Genomic DNA, 18406 nt, shown 5'->3' on the forward strand with positions numbered 1-18406 from the left:
GCTTGCCCGACAGAGAGGGAAAATCCGGCGCGCATCTTTTCCAACCGCGTGGAAAAAAGGATATCTGTTTCCAATGTGGGTGTTTTCTTCTTTGCTTTTTTATCTCATCGCCAGTCGTCAGTGTTTTGTCGAGTACTCGCATGTTTTTGGTAGTCTTTTTACGTGCGCTGTGCGCTACAATGTGTTTGTTGAACGTTCAGCAATGTGTGTAGGATTTTTCTTTTTATTTTCCTTGTAGTCAGTCGGTGCGAGGCGCGCATAGGGACTCTCGGGTGGATTTTTCGTGCCGACGCGTCACTGGTATTGTTGGCATTCGCAGCGCTGCTCCTTCGGGTCCCGGTTGACTGTTGGTCTTTTATCAAAATATCAACAGTGGAATAGATTATGATGCGACCATTATGTGTTTAGAATCCGACGTGAAAACATCGTGATAGCGGTTTTTATTCTCGCTCTTGGCGACCAACGTGCAACTGATAAGCTTAGTAATCCAGGTGTCCGGAGAGTGCTATTTTTGGGTACAATCAAAGGTGTGCTTCGAAAAAAGAACAGGCATTAGCCATTAGATCTAGACCGTCGTCGTCTTCGTTGTCGTCGCCGTGATCGTTAGTTGGTTTAGAAAGTATGCCATAATCGTTGCGAAATTCCGCATCGCGTTTGAGTGCAACGTCATTGTGGCCGTTTGATAAGCGGAAAGCAATTTTTGCACGGTCGTCGTTTTTTTTTTCGACTTGATAAATTGTTGCTGTATAGATAGCTGCAAAATTGATTGTGCAATACAAATTAGTAGAATGCGAAATACCTGCTGGGACGCAATCGTCCATTTAAAGTGACATAGGTAGAAAAAAAGAGCTCGCAAATTACGGGTTATCAGTGCCCATCAAGAGAGAAAAAAAAATAACAGATATCGAATCGAAACATCGTGTGACAGTGAAGTGACCTCATTTGTGTACATTCACGATCGCGGTTCTAAAACTTCTCACCCACAATGGACATGACAATTTCGTCTAAGAATCACACCCTGAACGGCCACAGCGGCATCAGCAGTAGCAGCGGAGCCAGCAGCTGCAGCTCCAGTTCGGGCCCGGGGGAACACATCAAGCGGCCGATGAATGCGTTCATGGTGTGGTCCCGGGGGCAGCGGCGAAAGATGGCACAGGACAACCCGAAGATGCACAATTCGGAAATATCCAAGAACCTCGGCGCCCAGTGGAAACTGCTAACCGAGGGCGAAAAGCGGCCGTTCATTGATGAGGCGAAACGATTAAGGTAGGAAAGCGCAGGCGGACCGACGGGAGTTTTGTTTTGGTTGTTCGTCTAAAATTATCAATCCTATGTCCTAATCGCACTATTATTACAATCATGAGGTCGAGTTACGAGTACTTATTACATTTTACACCTCGAGTATTGAGTTTGAAACTTTTGAATGATTTTCTAGTCTAGTCTAATCTAGTTTAGTTTACTAGTGGATATTTCCGATATTACCACATGAAAAACGTACGGGTCAGTATTTTGTACTGGAAGCAGATTGAACAGAAATTTTATTCCAATTAATCAGTTTATTTTGTTTGTTATTTTTCACAGGTAACTGAACAACATTTTGTAATAAGTTTGGCAGAATCATTATTCATTTGTTCAGCCAGTAAGAAGCCTTTTTGCAGCTTTTTAAAATCAATGAGAAATATCAGAAAACCTTTTTTCTTATTTTTATGTCGTTTATCAAGTCATTTTATGGCATATTCTATCCGAATTGTTCAATAACACAGGCCGTTGTTACGTGTACTACTTTTCCGTCTGTTTGAATATTCGATTTACTAAGCTTACAGAGCAGTAATCAACGTTATAAACAAACAAAAACGTACCTTACGTACCGTACCGTACCGTACCGTAAAGAAGCATTGCCTATCAAGTGTGAAATTTACCAATATATAATAAAGAGTATGCACTACTGATACGAGTTGGATTAATAACTGATAACAGAACAAATAAATAAAACGAAAAGAAATAGTGGTTTTCATTATAAAAACTTTTTTATGAAACTATTAACAGACAGGCTGTATTATTAAAGGCACTTTCGGTTGTATAAAATATTTTTTTAGTTTACCGAATTGGTTGCTTCTCCACGATAGACACACTCAATACACTCTTGTATAAATGGTCAAAACTGGATTACACCTTATAACATCTTTCTAAGCTTTATATAATTCTAACAAAATAATAAGTAAAGGTTTTTCCATATTTCAAATGCACAGCTACCAATTTTCAGTTAAATAAAGTTGAAAAGTCGTGTACTTTTAAGCTGCGAGATTCAGTGAAGCCCCTACCTTTAGAAGGGAAGGAATAGTGAAGGAATAAAGGTATTTTAACAACACACACTGAAAGATATCGTGCTGCTGCTGAGATATGTGACAAACCGGAGAAGTAATTTATTTGAGCCGAAAGCAAATTCGGAAAGCCAGCTGATACTAGCACAACCCGCTACGCTTATTTCAATAAAGGACCGTCCGTCTGTCTCATCTTCCGCTAAAAGAATGTTACTAATGTGACCAGAAGCATTTTTTTTTTGTTATGTTCCACCACATTCTCTCATTTTCTTTGGAGGAGAGGTGCCATAATTCAAATTTAATTTTAATAACCAGCGGAAAAAGACCGATGGTGCACTCATACACGCAACACTACAGCCCGTATCTTGTTGCGGCTTGGAACGTCAAGCGATTTCTTTTGCTCGCGTCATGTTGCTACTAAGCAGCTGGGAGATGGCAAAATTCCTTAATTGCGAATTTTCGTGCAAAGCTGTTGGAAGGCTATCGGCTTTTAATTCGCACACAAAAATACGATATCACTGACTGAACAGAATAAGAAAGCATTTACTTCCAAAGCCTAGCGCTCGCTTCCTTTTGAATAAATGAAGAATCTTTAATTACTTGTTTATTTGTCTTGAAAAAGGCAGTTTGCTGTGTGAAATCGGATATGCTGATCGCAACCTTTGTGCTGCCCTGACAGTGGGGAAATAAACAGCCGCAGCAGATTTTGATTGCTAGGAACCAAAAACAGAATGCTTGCTTGTGTTGTTGCCAACATAAAGCAAAGTTTCATCGCAAGGAAGAAGGCCGAAGCCCTCAACCGGCAAGTGATTTGTTTAAGGGGTAATATCCACCAAATGCTCAAAAAACAAGGCTTTTTTTCGTGATTTTTTTAAGGGATTATATACCTTTTTAGTTTTCAAAAAATTAAATTTTTTTTATTACATTACCGTGAACTACAACATCTTGAGAACATTTTTACAAATTTTCATAAAGATCTGAGCGATAGGGAGAAAGTTAGAGCGATTTGCAACACGCCTCGATACGCCCATATAAGCTAAACTTAAAACTTTAAACGCGCTTATCTCGGAATAGTGTTTTTCGAAAAATGACTTTGCCATGATCCTGATTGCGGGAAAACTACTGAACCGATTTCCTTAATCTTTTTTTTAATTTTCGTTATTAAACTCGCCGGTCCTTGAACGATCGCTTTTTGAAACATACAGTTACATTCTGCCGCAAAAAAAAATTTTGCTCAAAACGTGCATTTTTTGGGAAAAACGTTCCCGTTTGCACTGAACACAAAATACTCATAAAAGCAATCGTTCAAGGACCCGGCACACTTCTAAACTAATGAAATAATATGAGTTTTTTGAATTCTGTTGACCCGCTGAGTCTCTATCAGGATAACCGCAAGCCTCTGCGAGAAAAAAAGGTTCGGGGATACGGCCATTACTCCAGTGAGAGCTGGTATATCTCAAAATTAAACGTATTTTTATGTTGTTGATAAACTGTACTTTCAGAAAAAGACCACTTTGATGCAATAAAAATGGTGCTATGCACTTAAAAATAAATTCAAACTTTCCTCATTTTTCTCGAACAAAAAGGTATATAACCCCTTAAAGGACATTTGAGATGTAAGGTATATAAATATATATCGTTAGATTAAGCAAGAAAGAATAGAAAAAAATTTCACTGCTACTTTTTTACAAAATGGCGGCTGTGCAGCGATTACCGTGAACCACTATTTTTAAAAGTTCTTCCACGGTAAGCAGTAGAAGTCGGGCCCAACCCCACCTATAACCAAAACAATTTTTTTTTATTATCTACATAACTATCGCTAGTGAAGTACACATGATTATATTTTAAGAATTTTCCTTTGCAAAATGGTAACGGTTTGGAAAAAAAATTGCTTTTCGACAAAAAAAAATCGACTTTAATTTTTCATAACTTTTGTTGTTTTTAATCAATCGTTAAAATCGTGTGTACTTCACTGGATAATTTAATGAGAAAGCCACAGTTAAAATTTCAAGTAAATTTTTTCAGTTATACTGTTCGCCAATTTTGAAATCATGGTTTTGAGAAAAACGCGTTCCAAGTTTCAAAATGCTATAAATCTCAACAATCGCAATAATAAAGCCCCTAATATATTTTTTATCTTCAGTCAGCTATCCCTGCGCCGTAAAGTTGTCCTTCCTGGTCTTTATTTTCCGCTTCTTCCTTTTTTATCTAATGTAAGGCTGCGCCTACCCTCTTTCGCGATGCTCAGCGACTTTGATGCGGTTGGCGTCCGACTCCACGCAAAACTCAAACTTGTCACTCATATTTAAGTTTTTTTGGATATAACTCACAGTTAAAAAGTAAAAAGAAACTCAAACAAAGAACGTACACAACGAGAACGGTTGATCGACTAAACAAATGGAAATTGTGAGTAAACACGTGCTGTAGAAATGCTGTAACGGTCGTAACTTGATGCAGCGACCTCTATACTTCAAATTTGAAACACGATATCGATCATAGGTAACTTCTACTAGTTAACAAAGCCTCGAAATTAGAAAAAATGAGCATCGCCGAAATAAACGAGAAATGTTATTTTGGAGCATATAAGTTGTTCGGTAAAAATTGATTTAAACGAATTTTGAGTTTAGATCACTACTTGGGCGATGTAGATTTTGATTCTCGAATAGTTTTGGCATAATTTAAACCAATAAAGAAAATGACAAGAAGAAAAATTTTTGGTGGGGTAACCCTTAGGCCGAAAGCAAATTCAGAAAGCCAGTTGGTACTGGCGCAACTCGCTGCTGCTACTGCGACATTCCGCTATGCTACGGCTAGCTAGGTATACTATTCGACCTTTTCAGGGAAAGCCAGCAAGCGACCAATCAGAGGACGTAATTTTCGTTTCAACAAGGTTTGACAACTTTCAATAGTCCAATAGTTCACATAAGTAAGCAAAATTTTTCTGCATTTGGATGGATGCGTGTATAATTTTCCAATCGATTGCTGCAAGGAAATCGGTTGAAACCCCTTTTCTCCTTTTCGTTAATAGATTTTCTGTATCGGTCAACCACTGGTCGTCGCACTGTGGGGCACAACCCAGAAAAGTTGCGACAAAATTGAAAAAAATATCAGTTTTCATGTCTCATTTTTTTTATTTCGCAGTAGACATGTTGTCGACAGGAAATAATAACAATTTACTTTAACAAAATAAATTTTAAAAATGTGCCTAAATATTGTGAAAATTAAGATTTGCAAGGGTTGTAAAATGGAAGAAAAAACTTTCACCCATATTTTCCAGTATGGCATACAAATACTTGAGAATTACTAAGCTTACTCATATGATCCTCATAAAATACACACTTGATCGAAAAAAAGTCGTTCGGTGATTTTTTTTTTTCAATAATCCATCGGTAAAGTGTAATATTACCGGTATTCCTGCAATTAGGCATCAAATTAACGACTGTTCTGTAAGATCTGTAAGTTTTACCATAATTTTGTTAATTTTTACCGACAAATTTGCTTAACTTAACATTCACCGAAATCTGTATAACTTTTTACCGAACAATCTGTAAAAATGCCAAATTGTGAATGTGGCGGCCATTTTTCTCATACGTGCAACCGTGCAAGACGCAAATATTTTCTACTGGTGCTGCTGATTTGTTTTAATTTTTGTTGTGTGTAAACACAGGATATTTATAATATGGAAAGTGTTTATGGTGAATTACTGAAACAGGATGTACGAGTCGTTAACATTTTTCATAAGTAATCTAATTAATTTAGTTTGGTTTTAGACGGTACCATGGAACGGGGTGAAATTGATCAATTTTTATAACAATTTCCAATTAACTAGCTTCATGTACATTTTTCCCGAAATAGTATAATTTTAAAACAAGTACTGGTATGTCCTCCAGTAAACCTCTATGGCTATTGTTGAAATTTCTCTCGTCTACTTCATGAAATAAATTCGATAATTCTATAAGGTACTATGAGGAAAATTGGGGTGATATTGATCACCATTGAAATCCATACATTCTTTTGGCAATGTGCTTTTTTTCGATATGCTAAAGATAAATGATGATTTCTGTACTGGAAAATATCATTTACAGCTAGTTTGGAAACGAAAATAACGATACTTCAGGTTAAAATTTGTTTATTTTGGTTCACGAGCTGCTTGTTGTTAAATTTGCTCTCATTTGATCGTCGTTAGACCGATTTCAATTCGGTTTGTTGCAAAAGCTTAAAAACTGGCTCTAAAATAAAAATCTTTGTGGTTTCCTGCGATTTCATCAGTATTTCTTTAATGGTATGGAATGATCATTGTTGAAAATTACATTTTTTGAGCGTTTATCAAACTTTACTCACTTCTCCAAATTTAACGTAATTAACCCTCAACTAAGATTACTTTAAGTAATCTTTTTTTTTTTTTTGTTATTTGGAAACTTGTTTGATCAAATTTGATTGAGTTTTGACTGAGTTAGAAGAATTTTTCGAAAATATGAGAAATTGCACCGGGCATGCAAGGGTTAACATTGACCGGTATGCGAATCATGCAAAAGTTGCGTTTATAGACACGTTCACATTGCCTAGTGTTGTAAGACCAATATCTTTTGAATAGTATATCTTATCACGAATTTTCATGTGATCAATTTCACCCCATTCCACGGTACCGGCAGGCTCATTTATGACCTACTTTTTCTGTCACCGGTATTTTTTACAGGTGCGTTCGGTATTTTTGTTCATTTTCACAGTTTCTTTCGGTAAATTTTACTGGCTGCTCGGTTGGCGGTTTCACAAACTGTTCGGTAATTTTCGAAAACACCGAAGATTTCAACGAACGTTCACCTTTAAAGATTCCGGTAAAATTTCACCGAATTCAGTGTTTTATTTTAAGTGTGTAGAGTATAAAACTAAAAGGTCATGTAATATTAGTACAGTTTTGTTGAAGATAGAGTTCTAGTAGGCATAACAAATGAAGCAAGTTTATTTTAAAAAAAACGTGGTTTTTTCACGCGGATTTTTGAATTAACGCGGTTTTTTTACGCGGATTTTCGAATTAACGCGGTTTTTTTACGAGGTACGTATCCCCCGCGTAAAAAAAAACCTGACTGTATTGACTACTTCTAAACCAAAAATCAGCTGCTGAAATTTGCGACTTATCGCGTTATTGGAGCTCTCGTAACGATTGTTTTCATGTCAATTCATGTTAAAAATTGATAATCGGCAGTGTCCGTATCGATGTTTTTACTACAATAAGCTTTGCTGAATGCCGAGCCAGTGTATGCAACACGACCATAATTGTGTTCGTGGGTCTTTCCAAACTGACGTCTCGTGGTATGAACACCCCTCGGAAATAACTTCAGTACTAGCATGCAGTTTGTTATTGAATGGAAAGTATTCAAAATAAAAATAAGCGCTCAGTATTTATGTTGAATGGAATGGAATTAAACAAAAGGAGGTCTATTAAGAGAAACATGACCAGCTAATTTCTAATTAAAGAATGTTTGAACTTGAAGGATTTTGTCATAAAACATTGAAATTATATTGTTGGGTTCAAATATATTTTCTGACGATTGTTTTACAAAATTATAAAAAGAGCACATAACTCGTTTATGACCCCTGCATGTTTGTTCAGATTATTCAAGAGGCAAGAAATATACCATGAGAGATGTGCTTAAGAGCCAGTTCGCGAGAGCCGCAACCGCCTTTCTGAGGGACGTTGTTTTGATGTTCTCCGATTGGGCTGAAATTTTCAGCATTTGGTTGTCTATTCAAGGTAGAAAGTTTTGCAAAATTTCAATTTTTTTCATTGAGGTTAGGTGGGGTAAAACGGCCCTTGAAAATGTTATGTCCAAAAACGTCCAAATTTTAAAAAGTGCAATAACTCCTGCTAGACTTGATGGATTTTTCTAAAAATTTGTGGTATTATTCTAAACTAAAAGTACTTCAAAACGCATGGTAACAATATAGGGTTAAGAGGTAAACTGACGAAAAAAACGCATTTTTCTTTTAAAAATTGTCAATTTTCAGGGTCATCCTACTCTTTTCAACATCGCTAGAAAAAATATCTGAATATGGCGTTTTGTAGAGCAACTCAAGAGCTTCAATGTCATGTATAAGCCAAGTGTGCCAAATGGGGTAAAACGGCCCTAGAAGGTTTTTTTCAAAAAACCGTCAAAATCACTAAAATCACTGTAGTTTCTGCTAGACCTCAAATATTTTACTAAAAATTTGGATTATCACTATACCTTACCAGAGCTACCTACTCTATCAGAAGATAGGCAGTTTGGGGTAAAACGTTCCTTGAAGATTTTTTTTTTCGAAAAATGCCGTCAAAATCACCAATACTGCAAGAACTCGGGTTAGACTTGATAGATTACTGAAAATTTAGATAATTACTCTAAGTTAATATGAACTTAAAGGCAAGATGACAAAAATGACAAATAGATTTACATAACGAAAATAAATATTTTTCTTGAGATTTATCGATTTAGCGATTTTCGGGGTGCGATTTTCTCTACAGAAAAGGTCCAGAACCAGAAGTTAGCATTTTATAAACAACTACAAAGCTTTTTTTGACATAATATCCAGATGCATCTTTTGGGAAGTGAATAAAAAGGACTAAAGTTTTCCTTGACTTCACGAAAAGCTTCAAACAAGGTAAAAGATATTATCGACATGATGGTCGCGAAGATAAATAATTCCAACCGAGTACCTACTTATCCGTGGAGCAAATATAATCGTTATTTGCACGATACTCTGCAATAGTTATGTATGCAAAACTTAGCGTAAAGGAAGATGGTGCTTTGATGAACGTTGAAGAACATCATGAGTAAAAATTGTTAAGCATTAATGTTCGAAGTCGTGGTTTTTTTCAAAATGATTGTTCATTTTTGTTGATACAACAGCAACCAGAGTAACATGATTTTTTGGCCAATACTCAGGAAAAAGCGAAGAATGAGACCGATGATTATTAAGTTAAAAATAATCAAATTAAAAAGATTTAAATTAAATTTAAAAACAAACAAATTAAAAAGATGAACATGAAACTCAAACCATAACTTACTTCATTTGCTTTAACAAAACTCGAAATATTGCAGTCTTTCAGCAACCGTCTCATCGATATTGTCTTTTACAGGGTTTGATGCTTTTCTTGAAACTTAGTGAAAAGTCAAGAAAAAGTTCAGTCCTTTTTAGTCAGTTTCCAAATGATGCATCTGGAATTGATATCAAATAAAAGCTTTTTAGTTGTTTTATAAAATGCTAACTTCGGGTTTTGGACTGTTTTTTGTTGAGGAAATAGCACCCTGAAATTCGCCAAGTATTTTCCAAGAAAAATATTTTTTTTTCGTCATGTAAATCTATTTGTCACTTTTGTCATCTTACCCTTAAGTTCGTATCTAACTAGAGTTATAATCTAAAATTTCAGTGAATTTATCAAGTCTAACCCGAGTTATTGCAGTTTTGGTGATTTTGACGGCATTTTTCGAAAAAAAATCTTCAAGGAACGTTTTACCCCAAATTGCGTATCTTCTGGTAAAGTAGGTAGTTATGGTGAGGTACAGTGATAATCCAAATTTTAAGTAAAATTATTTAAGTCTAGCAGGAACTAAAGTGATTCTAATGATATTGACAGTTTTTTGAAAAAAACCTTCTAGGGCCGTTTTACCCCATTTGGCACACTTGGCTTATACATGACATCAAAGCTCTTGAGTTGTTCTACAAAACGCCATATTCAGATATTTTTTCTAGCGATGTTGAAAAGAGTAGGATGACCCTGAAAATTGACAATTTTTAAAAGAAAAATGCGTTTTTTTCGTCAATTTACCTCTCTCCTATATTGTTACCATGCGTTTTGAAGTACTCTTAGTGTAGAATAATACCACAAATTTTTGGAAAAATCCATCAAGTCTAGCAGGAGTTATTGCACTTTTTAGAATTTGGACGTTTTTGGACATATCATTTTCAATGGCCGTTTTACCCCACTTAACCTCAATGAAAAAAATTGAAATTTTGCAAAACTTTCCTACCTTGAATAGACAAACAAATGCTGAAAATTTCAGCCCAATCGGAGAACATCACAACATGCGGTTGCGCCTCTCGCGAACTGGCTCTTAATAATATGCTTTTAACCAGATAATATGCTAGCGCAGATTAGGAAAACCTGAAGCTTAAATCTGAAAAGGAACTTAAAGAGAAATTGTATCCTCAGACCTTCCTTTCTTTTTTCCAGTTTGAACTTTAGGGCCAAATTGTGTTTACCAGTGTAAATCGTTTAATGACGACTGGTAACTGTTATATATCTGAACTGAAACATACGTATCTAATTCTCAGTTATAATTAATTGCTGAAATTTTGGGTATATGAATTATGAAAATAGTTATATCTCGTTAACGGTCAATCCTACAAAAGAAAATTAAAGCTACCTGAATACATTTTTCAAAAATATATTTTTATGTTGAACAACATTGCCAAACACTTTATGCTTTATGCTGCACATTAACACTGTGGAAACAACTGTTGAGTTATGAGGTTTTGTCGCACCAACGGGAACCAGGCCTCGGCCAAATATACACGCCGTGAAGGTTATGGTACTCAGGGTGGGAACAGGTCGGTAATAATTATTGTGAGCCGTTGAAACCGGACAAAACCATCACTGAGGAACGATATGAATTGAGCACGCTTGACATATGCAAACATTGGAGGTAGTTCAAACATGATGTTGGCACTTCCAGATAGCTCGAAAATGACCGTTAATAACTATTTTCTTACCATATAGTTTGCCTACAGAGAAAATCCTTTAATGGATAAAAAATTTCATATTTTACCAAATTATAGAAAAATACAAATATTAAAAATCCATCTGAGGTTTCCAATTATCGACCAATCAGTTTGCAATCTTCGATTGGTTAACTGTTTGAGAGAATTACTCTTAAAAAAATGATACGAGCTAACAAATTCGAAGGTCATTCCATTGGAGCAGCACTTCTAGACATAGAAAAAGTAATACATTCCCTCATACCCGTTCCAGAAGAACTGTTCTTGCTGTTTTTGTTTTCGTCTAATGAGTTTCAGTTAGATTATATAATAAGAGATTGCGAATGAAAAGAAGGTAAACAAAACAATTTCCCAAATCGGTTATGTGCAATTTCGGGTTAATCTATTGCTCGATTTCGGTTCTTCTCTAAACGAATAGTCCAACGCCAACCGGAAGCACGCGGTCATTACAAGGTTTACTCTTTGTATGTACCGACCAAGCATCGTCCAGCTTAATTACTTTCCTCCTCGCTCGTGAGGATCAGGAAAATGACAATTAAACAAACTGCGGATAGTTTCCTTGTTTTCCTGCAGTGATTTTGTCGCCAAATTAGCCAAACAACATAACGACTGTTCACACAATAAACATTGCAGTGGTTCTTAATAATATCGCACGCTTAGCCTTGGGGCTAATAGCGGTCTCGATCAACTAGATTGGTTGAGGAGAATTCGTTATCGATATTGCTTTGGCACATTTTGCATGTGTAGGATAAGTACAACGATACACCGTGCCCCAGTGCTGAGTCGAGAACATTCCCAGCTCGAAAAGATCCTCGACTCGATCGGGAATCGAACCCGATATCACAACCGTGTGGGAGAGCTAGCCGACCGACATCGCTAACCACAGGACCACGGGGACCACTTGGTTCTGTTTTGTATAAAATGGCGATAGCAAAAAATTACCACAAAAGTATTAACATATTCTGATAATTGTTCATTCAACCTTTCCAACAAAACTCGAAACTTAATGGCCGCATCAATTGCTCCATTGTGTTTCAAAATAATCCCCCTCTTCTGATGCCTCAACCCAACGAGCAAAGATTAAACAAACAAGGCCATCATGGCTGGGTACACTGAAAGAAGCAATTAAATCCGACACAAATTGTCCACCCTCCAGCGGCTTTCGCCCATCCTCATCGAGGATGGATTCAGGAACCGAGCAGCAGCGCTTTTTTATTTTCCACTGAAAAGACTCCGTACGATTCTAGTAAGCATCGATAGAATGACTGGATTATTTGTTTTGTTTAACATTTAATACAGCTATTGTTTCGGTAGTCATCTGTCGGACGGAGTCGATATTGTGGACCGTAACATTGCGTTGTTTTTTTGGAACTTGAATTGGTAACATAAAAGTGTTTATGACGTACTACCTTACTCTAAATCACGGTATCTGGCATAAAACGAAGCTAGAAATATCATCGAATGCCAGGATTGCTGTTAGCCGGTTGGCGCCGAGGATAGTTTTATGCTTTTCCGCACGGCCCGCGCTGTTTGGCAGCCGGATTTTCCGGCTGACGGCTCTCCTCCAGTGACATTTATCGTGGCAAAATTCCATTGTTCCGCACACAATGGTTGCTTGTTGCATTTTCAAATTCCAGCCTATTGTTTCCGGCTGAGCAAATCGCAGCCATCCCCAGCTGCAGCAAGACACAATCGATTCCGTCACATATGAAAGAGATGGTATTGATGAGCACTAAGCGCATGGAAATGCAACAAATTGGGTCTGGATTTTCCTGCCTACGACACAGCTTTCACACGTATGGATTTCGACTGAATATTCCCACGAACGTGTATGTGGGCCGAAAAGAAAATGATTTTTTAACGAGTATGAACTTCCTTTCGGCAAACCGTCCAAAAGTCAATAAATTAGTTGCCGTTACTTTACGAACAAACGAATATCCTTGCCTGCGTGCTTATTTACATATTCTGTTGTCCTAGATCTATTCAGTTTATGAATTGTGGTTTTGTTTCATTTCATTTGTTCAGCAGAACAAAAAAGGAAAAACAGAGAGATAAAGAAGCACGGATGAAGGTACTAAAAATCTGGCAGACAAAGAACATCTGTCCCCGGTTCTCTGCTTTTTCGAATGGGTCTTCGAACTGCGTAACTTTTCATTTAGGACCTTAACTAGTGTGTAGAAGAACCGTACGGGCTACATTGCATGTTAGTCACAGATTGGGTAGGGTTATTGAAGACAAACATTTATTTTCAAATTGGAAAGCTAAAATGTACATGTCTTGTGACTCTTGTTCCGCATCACTCTATTAAACTACAATTGCTTTGGAAAAAATTCAATATCGATTACCCTTCAGCACAAACTACAACCGGTACAAACTGATATAAAAATCATTATCCCAAATCAGCGGGTTCGCATCACTTGACTCAGCGCTGAAGTGATTTCCTGTCGAAACGTTACGCAAATTTTCCCGCCCAAGAGCCGTGTAAAGTGTCAGCAGTGCAATTGTAGGCCCACCACTTCAGATGGCAAATATTGACAGAAGTCATTAGGCGACATGCTGAGAAGCCTGCCGTTGCTTTGTTTCTGCGCCTCCTCCTGCACCGTTCCGCTACGGGAATACAATGCTGCACAGCATAAATTGAAACGAAGATGATAGAAAAAACTCGAGTTTAGATTTTTTTTATCTTTTTCTTTGACTGGCAGCAAATTATTTACACATGTGGTACACACAACACACACTGGCTGCCTTTCATTATTGTCGCGTCAAGGCTCATAAACGTGCGAGGATATACCTTTTCTGGGTGTGCATGCATATGCGTTGTCCTACAGAGCGGCCGGAATACGGTTGAACAGTTGCATTGTTATTGCGTTCGGTTTCGTACAATAGAGAAGCGCTCTCAAGTGTTTAGTTTTCGTAGAAAAAAAATGAAAATCAAGCTGAAACTGTTGTTTGTTTTATAATTTTGGTACACTGCGCGGAGTGCGTTTTGTGGAGAAATTCTTCACACGGCTGAACTGCAATCGAGCTCTAGTCTTACTATAGAATTGAGTGTTGTCGCGATGATTGCACCGTTGTAATCCGATGTGAACATCTGGAATAACATGCTTTTGATGCTGTGTTGAACTAAATATTTTAAAATAATAATATACCTTGCTCATCTAGCGTTCTCAAAGTAGGGATACCATCGGAGGTAGAAATCAGGACACCCTCTTTTTCGGCACAAATTTGATCTAAATCTAAGACCCCCTCAAGGCGCGATGCTGGCCTAACAAGCCAGTTGTGATAGCTTCACAACCCACCCTAGGAGAGACTGTTATAATAAAATCAGAGAGCTACACTCAAAATAATTTTCACGTCATAATTACCGGATAAGTTATGTGAATATTTTCCACTATCATTTTCACGTAGATTCTACGTGATTGTCATTTGAGTTCATCATGATCTGGTGATATGATTTATCCTATGAATTTTATACAGCAGACATATTCATTTTATGTGAATTTCACGTAGAATTCAACTACCGGTAAAATGGAAAGAATTCGATTATCTGCTAGCTACTACGTTTGATACAACGTAAAATTTCCAAATTTTGTTTCCCCAATTGAAAGACGGCAAATAGTTTTTAGAAACTATAGAAATATGTTGCTTGATAAATCGCACGGCCATGCAAAATCGCCGATTCGTAAATGAATAAAACGACATAAAAACGGACAAATATTACGACATTTGCCGGCGATAACTATTGTATGCTGCAACTGTTTATGTATGGGAAACTCCTCGACCTTTGAACTAAATCTGTGTGAAACCTGTAAGCTCAAGGCTTGATGTCAAATTCGTACGGTTTTTCGAAAGCTCACTTATTGGCAAGCCGTCGAGAGATTCTATTTTATTGTCAGAGACTGAGTTAGACAACAGCTTCGCCATTTTGATTTCTGTGTATTTTCACATAGAGAGTTCACGCGATACTTCTTCTATGACATTCTGTTTGACGTTGCCAAGTTACTACGTGATAAAACATAGTATGCATGTGATTTTCACGTAGATGTTATGTTTGTCACATAAATCATGCAAAATGACAGAAAATGAATAAGTACAGGAAATTTCACGTAACAATAATGTGAAAAATATTTTGAGTGTAGCCTAACAATTGTTCTGCATGTCTGTATGCTAATAGTTGTCCGCAAAATCTGTATCTAATAAACAAAACGGTTAAGTTTCGACATCGTTATGTTTGTACCATTGATTTGCCTTTTATTGGATCTACGCTTCATGGATTTAACTGTTATACACTGCTGGTCAGAAAAATAGGTGTGTGTAAAAAAACCCTAAACTCGGTAATTTCGATAGTTTAGTTGTTATCAAGGTAATTGAAATCATTGCACAGAGCGAGAACAACTAAAAGGATTAACATTTCCAGTAACTTTTTTATTCAGATTAAAAGTAACATAAAGTTGATGGTCAATAAAGTAGGTGTGAGATCTTTCCTAAGGCATATTATTAAAAACAGTATTTCAAAACGAAATTAGTATCCAGTATAGCCGCCATTATTCTGAAGCACTTTATGCACTCTCCTAGGCATAGGGTCTTCCATCCAAAAACCTGACACGTTTTTGATTGTATTGAATACCATTCGTCCTGAACTCTCTCCCAAAGTTTATCCTTGCTACTGACCTGAAAGCTTTTTCTTCAACTCATTCAAGAGGTTTTCTATCGGGTTTAGATCTAGAGACTGGCTGGGCCCAGGAAGAACTGCTAATTTATTTGTATCAAACCACGATTTTAGCAGTTTCTATGTATGTTTGGGGTCGTTATCTTGCTGGAAACGCCATTTGAGAGGCATATTTTCCTCTGCGTAAGGAAGCATTACCTCCTCCATGATTGTCTTGTAATCGATAGCATTCATTGTGTTCGGAATGTAGGATCCACACCATACCAACCCACAAACATGATATTGCCCCCACCATGTTTCACAGCTTTCTTCGTGAAGCGAGGATGAAATTCTTTTCCTGGAGGTCGCCGAATATTCCGTTGGGAATCCGAACCAAATAAATTTATCTTGGTTTCGTCGCTCCACAAAATGTTCCGCCACATTTTCGTACCTTCTGCACCTTACCAGGTACGATGTTCTGAAGCAAACTGTTTCCTTATCTGCAAATTCTTTTATTTTTTTTCAACAATGACACCTTCCTAGCGATTCGCCCAGGTAGTTTCGCTTCTTCTAATCGGCGACGAACTGTTCTAGCACTTACAATGCTGTCAAATTGAGAGCAAATCGATCTAGACGACGCAAATGGATCAGCTTTCGCCAGAAGTACTATGCGATGGTCTGTCCTCGGTGTGGTTCTCCTAGGTTTGCCACGCATTTCCGTCAATTTAGGCTTTAAGGCGTTGTTTACGAAATTTTCAGATTGTCCTAGCATTCCAGCTTATATGTTTCACCCGCATCACGAAGTTTTCCTACCAGTTCTCTTTCCTGAGAAGTACAGTGGCGAATTCTGCCATTTCAGTTATTCTGACAGTGAAATTAGAAATTGTTGACGTTGAAAATGAAAAATTTGAGACTGCAAGATTAATTAATCCCACCAGTTACAGGAGATCAATTAGAAACCAGCTTAAATCAAACACACACCTATTATTTTGACCATTAAGAACTATACTGCCGGTACCCGCATAACTGTCCCATACTGATTTTGGCCACTTTTGAGTTATCATCGGGAATCGACTTAACTGTTATCATATTTTCTGGAAAATAATCAAAATTGATACCCGTACACCAATAATTGAATAATTGAAATCCGTACACCTTGATGTTTTTCTTCAGTTTTAAGCATTATAAAAATGAAAATTCATATGATAGTTACATGTACCCGTCCGTTGAGATGTTGGCCTTCTGTTAAAATAAACTATGCGCCAGTAGGCCATGAAATAAAAATATTAAAAATGAAAAATCAATCGTGTATCGGTTTCAGTTGTCATTTCGTTGAATCGTTAGGGAATTTACTAAGGAGACGTTCATCAGATAAAGACGTTTTTCAAGTGGGTTATAAGTGTTTTACTCTGTGAATCTTTTTGAAATTGATGGAAAAGGTAAGTCTTTGTCATTTTCGAGCTGTATATTGTCTGGTAAATAGTGTATATTGTATTTATTCAACAAAAACTGTGCCGTACGGATTTTGATCCTTGTTAATTGCTTGAATCGAAATCCGTACAGCGTGTGTATCATGCATATATTGTTGAATTTTCTTCTTGTTTTCAGCATATAATGGAAGAAAACAAGTATAAATATATGGCAAACCAATTCGAAGGAGCTGTGATTGAGGTGCGCAAGGGAAAGTCGTACCGGGAAGCTTCGAGAGGTTCCGTTGTTCTGGTTACTACGACAAGGGGTGCCGCAACGAAACGCTACGAAAATTTCACAATTTCAGCTGATATCAAAAATTTGAAAACCGTGTGAAACTTCAGGGACCAATTGATCCTCAAAATATATTTATTCGTAAATTTAAAGATAAATTATAAATGAAAGATGTTCATTTTTGTACTTACGGATTTTGATCCATTGCTGTATGGACTTTGATCCAGTCTATATCGCGTGGGTGCGGATTTCGATTCAAAAGTGTACGGGTTTTGATTCAGACAAAAAACTGTGTACGGATTTCGATTCAAAACATGTTCTATTTAAACATGGTTTTTTCGAGTTTCGGAGTGATTTTATTCATTTTGCTTGAAAATAGTGATAAAAAATAAGTAGACCTATGAGTAAACATGTCCGTTTAAGGCAATATGTGATTTCTTGATTTTATATTGACCATCTAAGATTATCATGTGCTTAAGTGTACGGATTTCGATCCAGCACGGTACTTTTGTATGGAAAAATATGGAAAAAATACCAAGTTGTTTTTGTCCCATATTGAAAGTACCCACACTACAGTCCCACTATAGTGGTACAAACTGCAAACATATAATTTTGCTCCAGATTAGTGTATATCGCATTATTTTAGGCATATAGAAGTATGTCATTTAATTAACTAGACTTATGTTGTTTTTCTGTAGTACAATCTACGTTGCCAATGATACTGCCGGTTGCTGGTTGAATTTATGTGTGATGGGACAAAATATACGAGTACTTTTGAAAGGTACCCGCATATTTTGTCCCATTTTGTCTTTTTTACAAGTTATATAACGTAAAACCAATTCCATCCATGGTTTTTTGTTCTCAACGATAAACTTGTGGTGCCATGAAACTGTTATGGTCATAGGTTCTGGATGTAATTGCTGGAAATCCGAAAATTCACGGATAATATTAAATCGCCGTTTTCTCAACATGTTGTTTT

The 18406-nt window shown here is 36.9% G+C and overlaps 1 protein-coding gene across 1 annotated transcript in view; it reads left to right on the forward strand.

The window, feature by feature from the left end:
* Positions 1–283: 283 nt before the first annotated feature.
* LOC129724914 (transcription factor SOX-14) overlaps positions 284–18406 on the forward strand; it is a 43421-nt gene continuing 25298 nt past the window's right edge. The window contains exon 1 of the mRNA XM_055680195.1: positions 284–1266. Within this exon, the coding sequence (XP_055536170.1) occupies positions 986–1266 (281 nt within the window). The 5' untranslated portion in view covers positions 284–985. The remainder of the gene's footprint in view (positions 1267–18406) is intronic.

This window comes from Wyeomyia smithii, chromosome 2 (genome assembly GCF_029784165.1).
Source record: "Wyeomyia smithii strain HCP4-BCI-WySm-NY-G18 chromosome 2, ASM2978416v1, whole genome shotgun sequence".
NCBI classification, from domain to species: Eukaryota; Metazoa; Arthropoda; class Insecta; order Diptera; family Culicidae; genus Wyeomyia; species Wyeomyia smithii.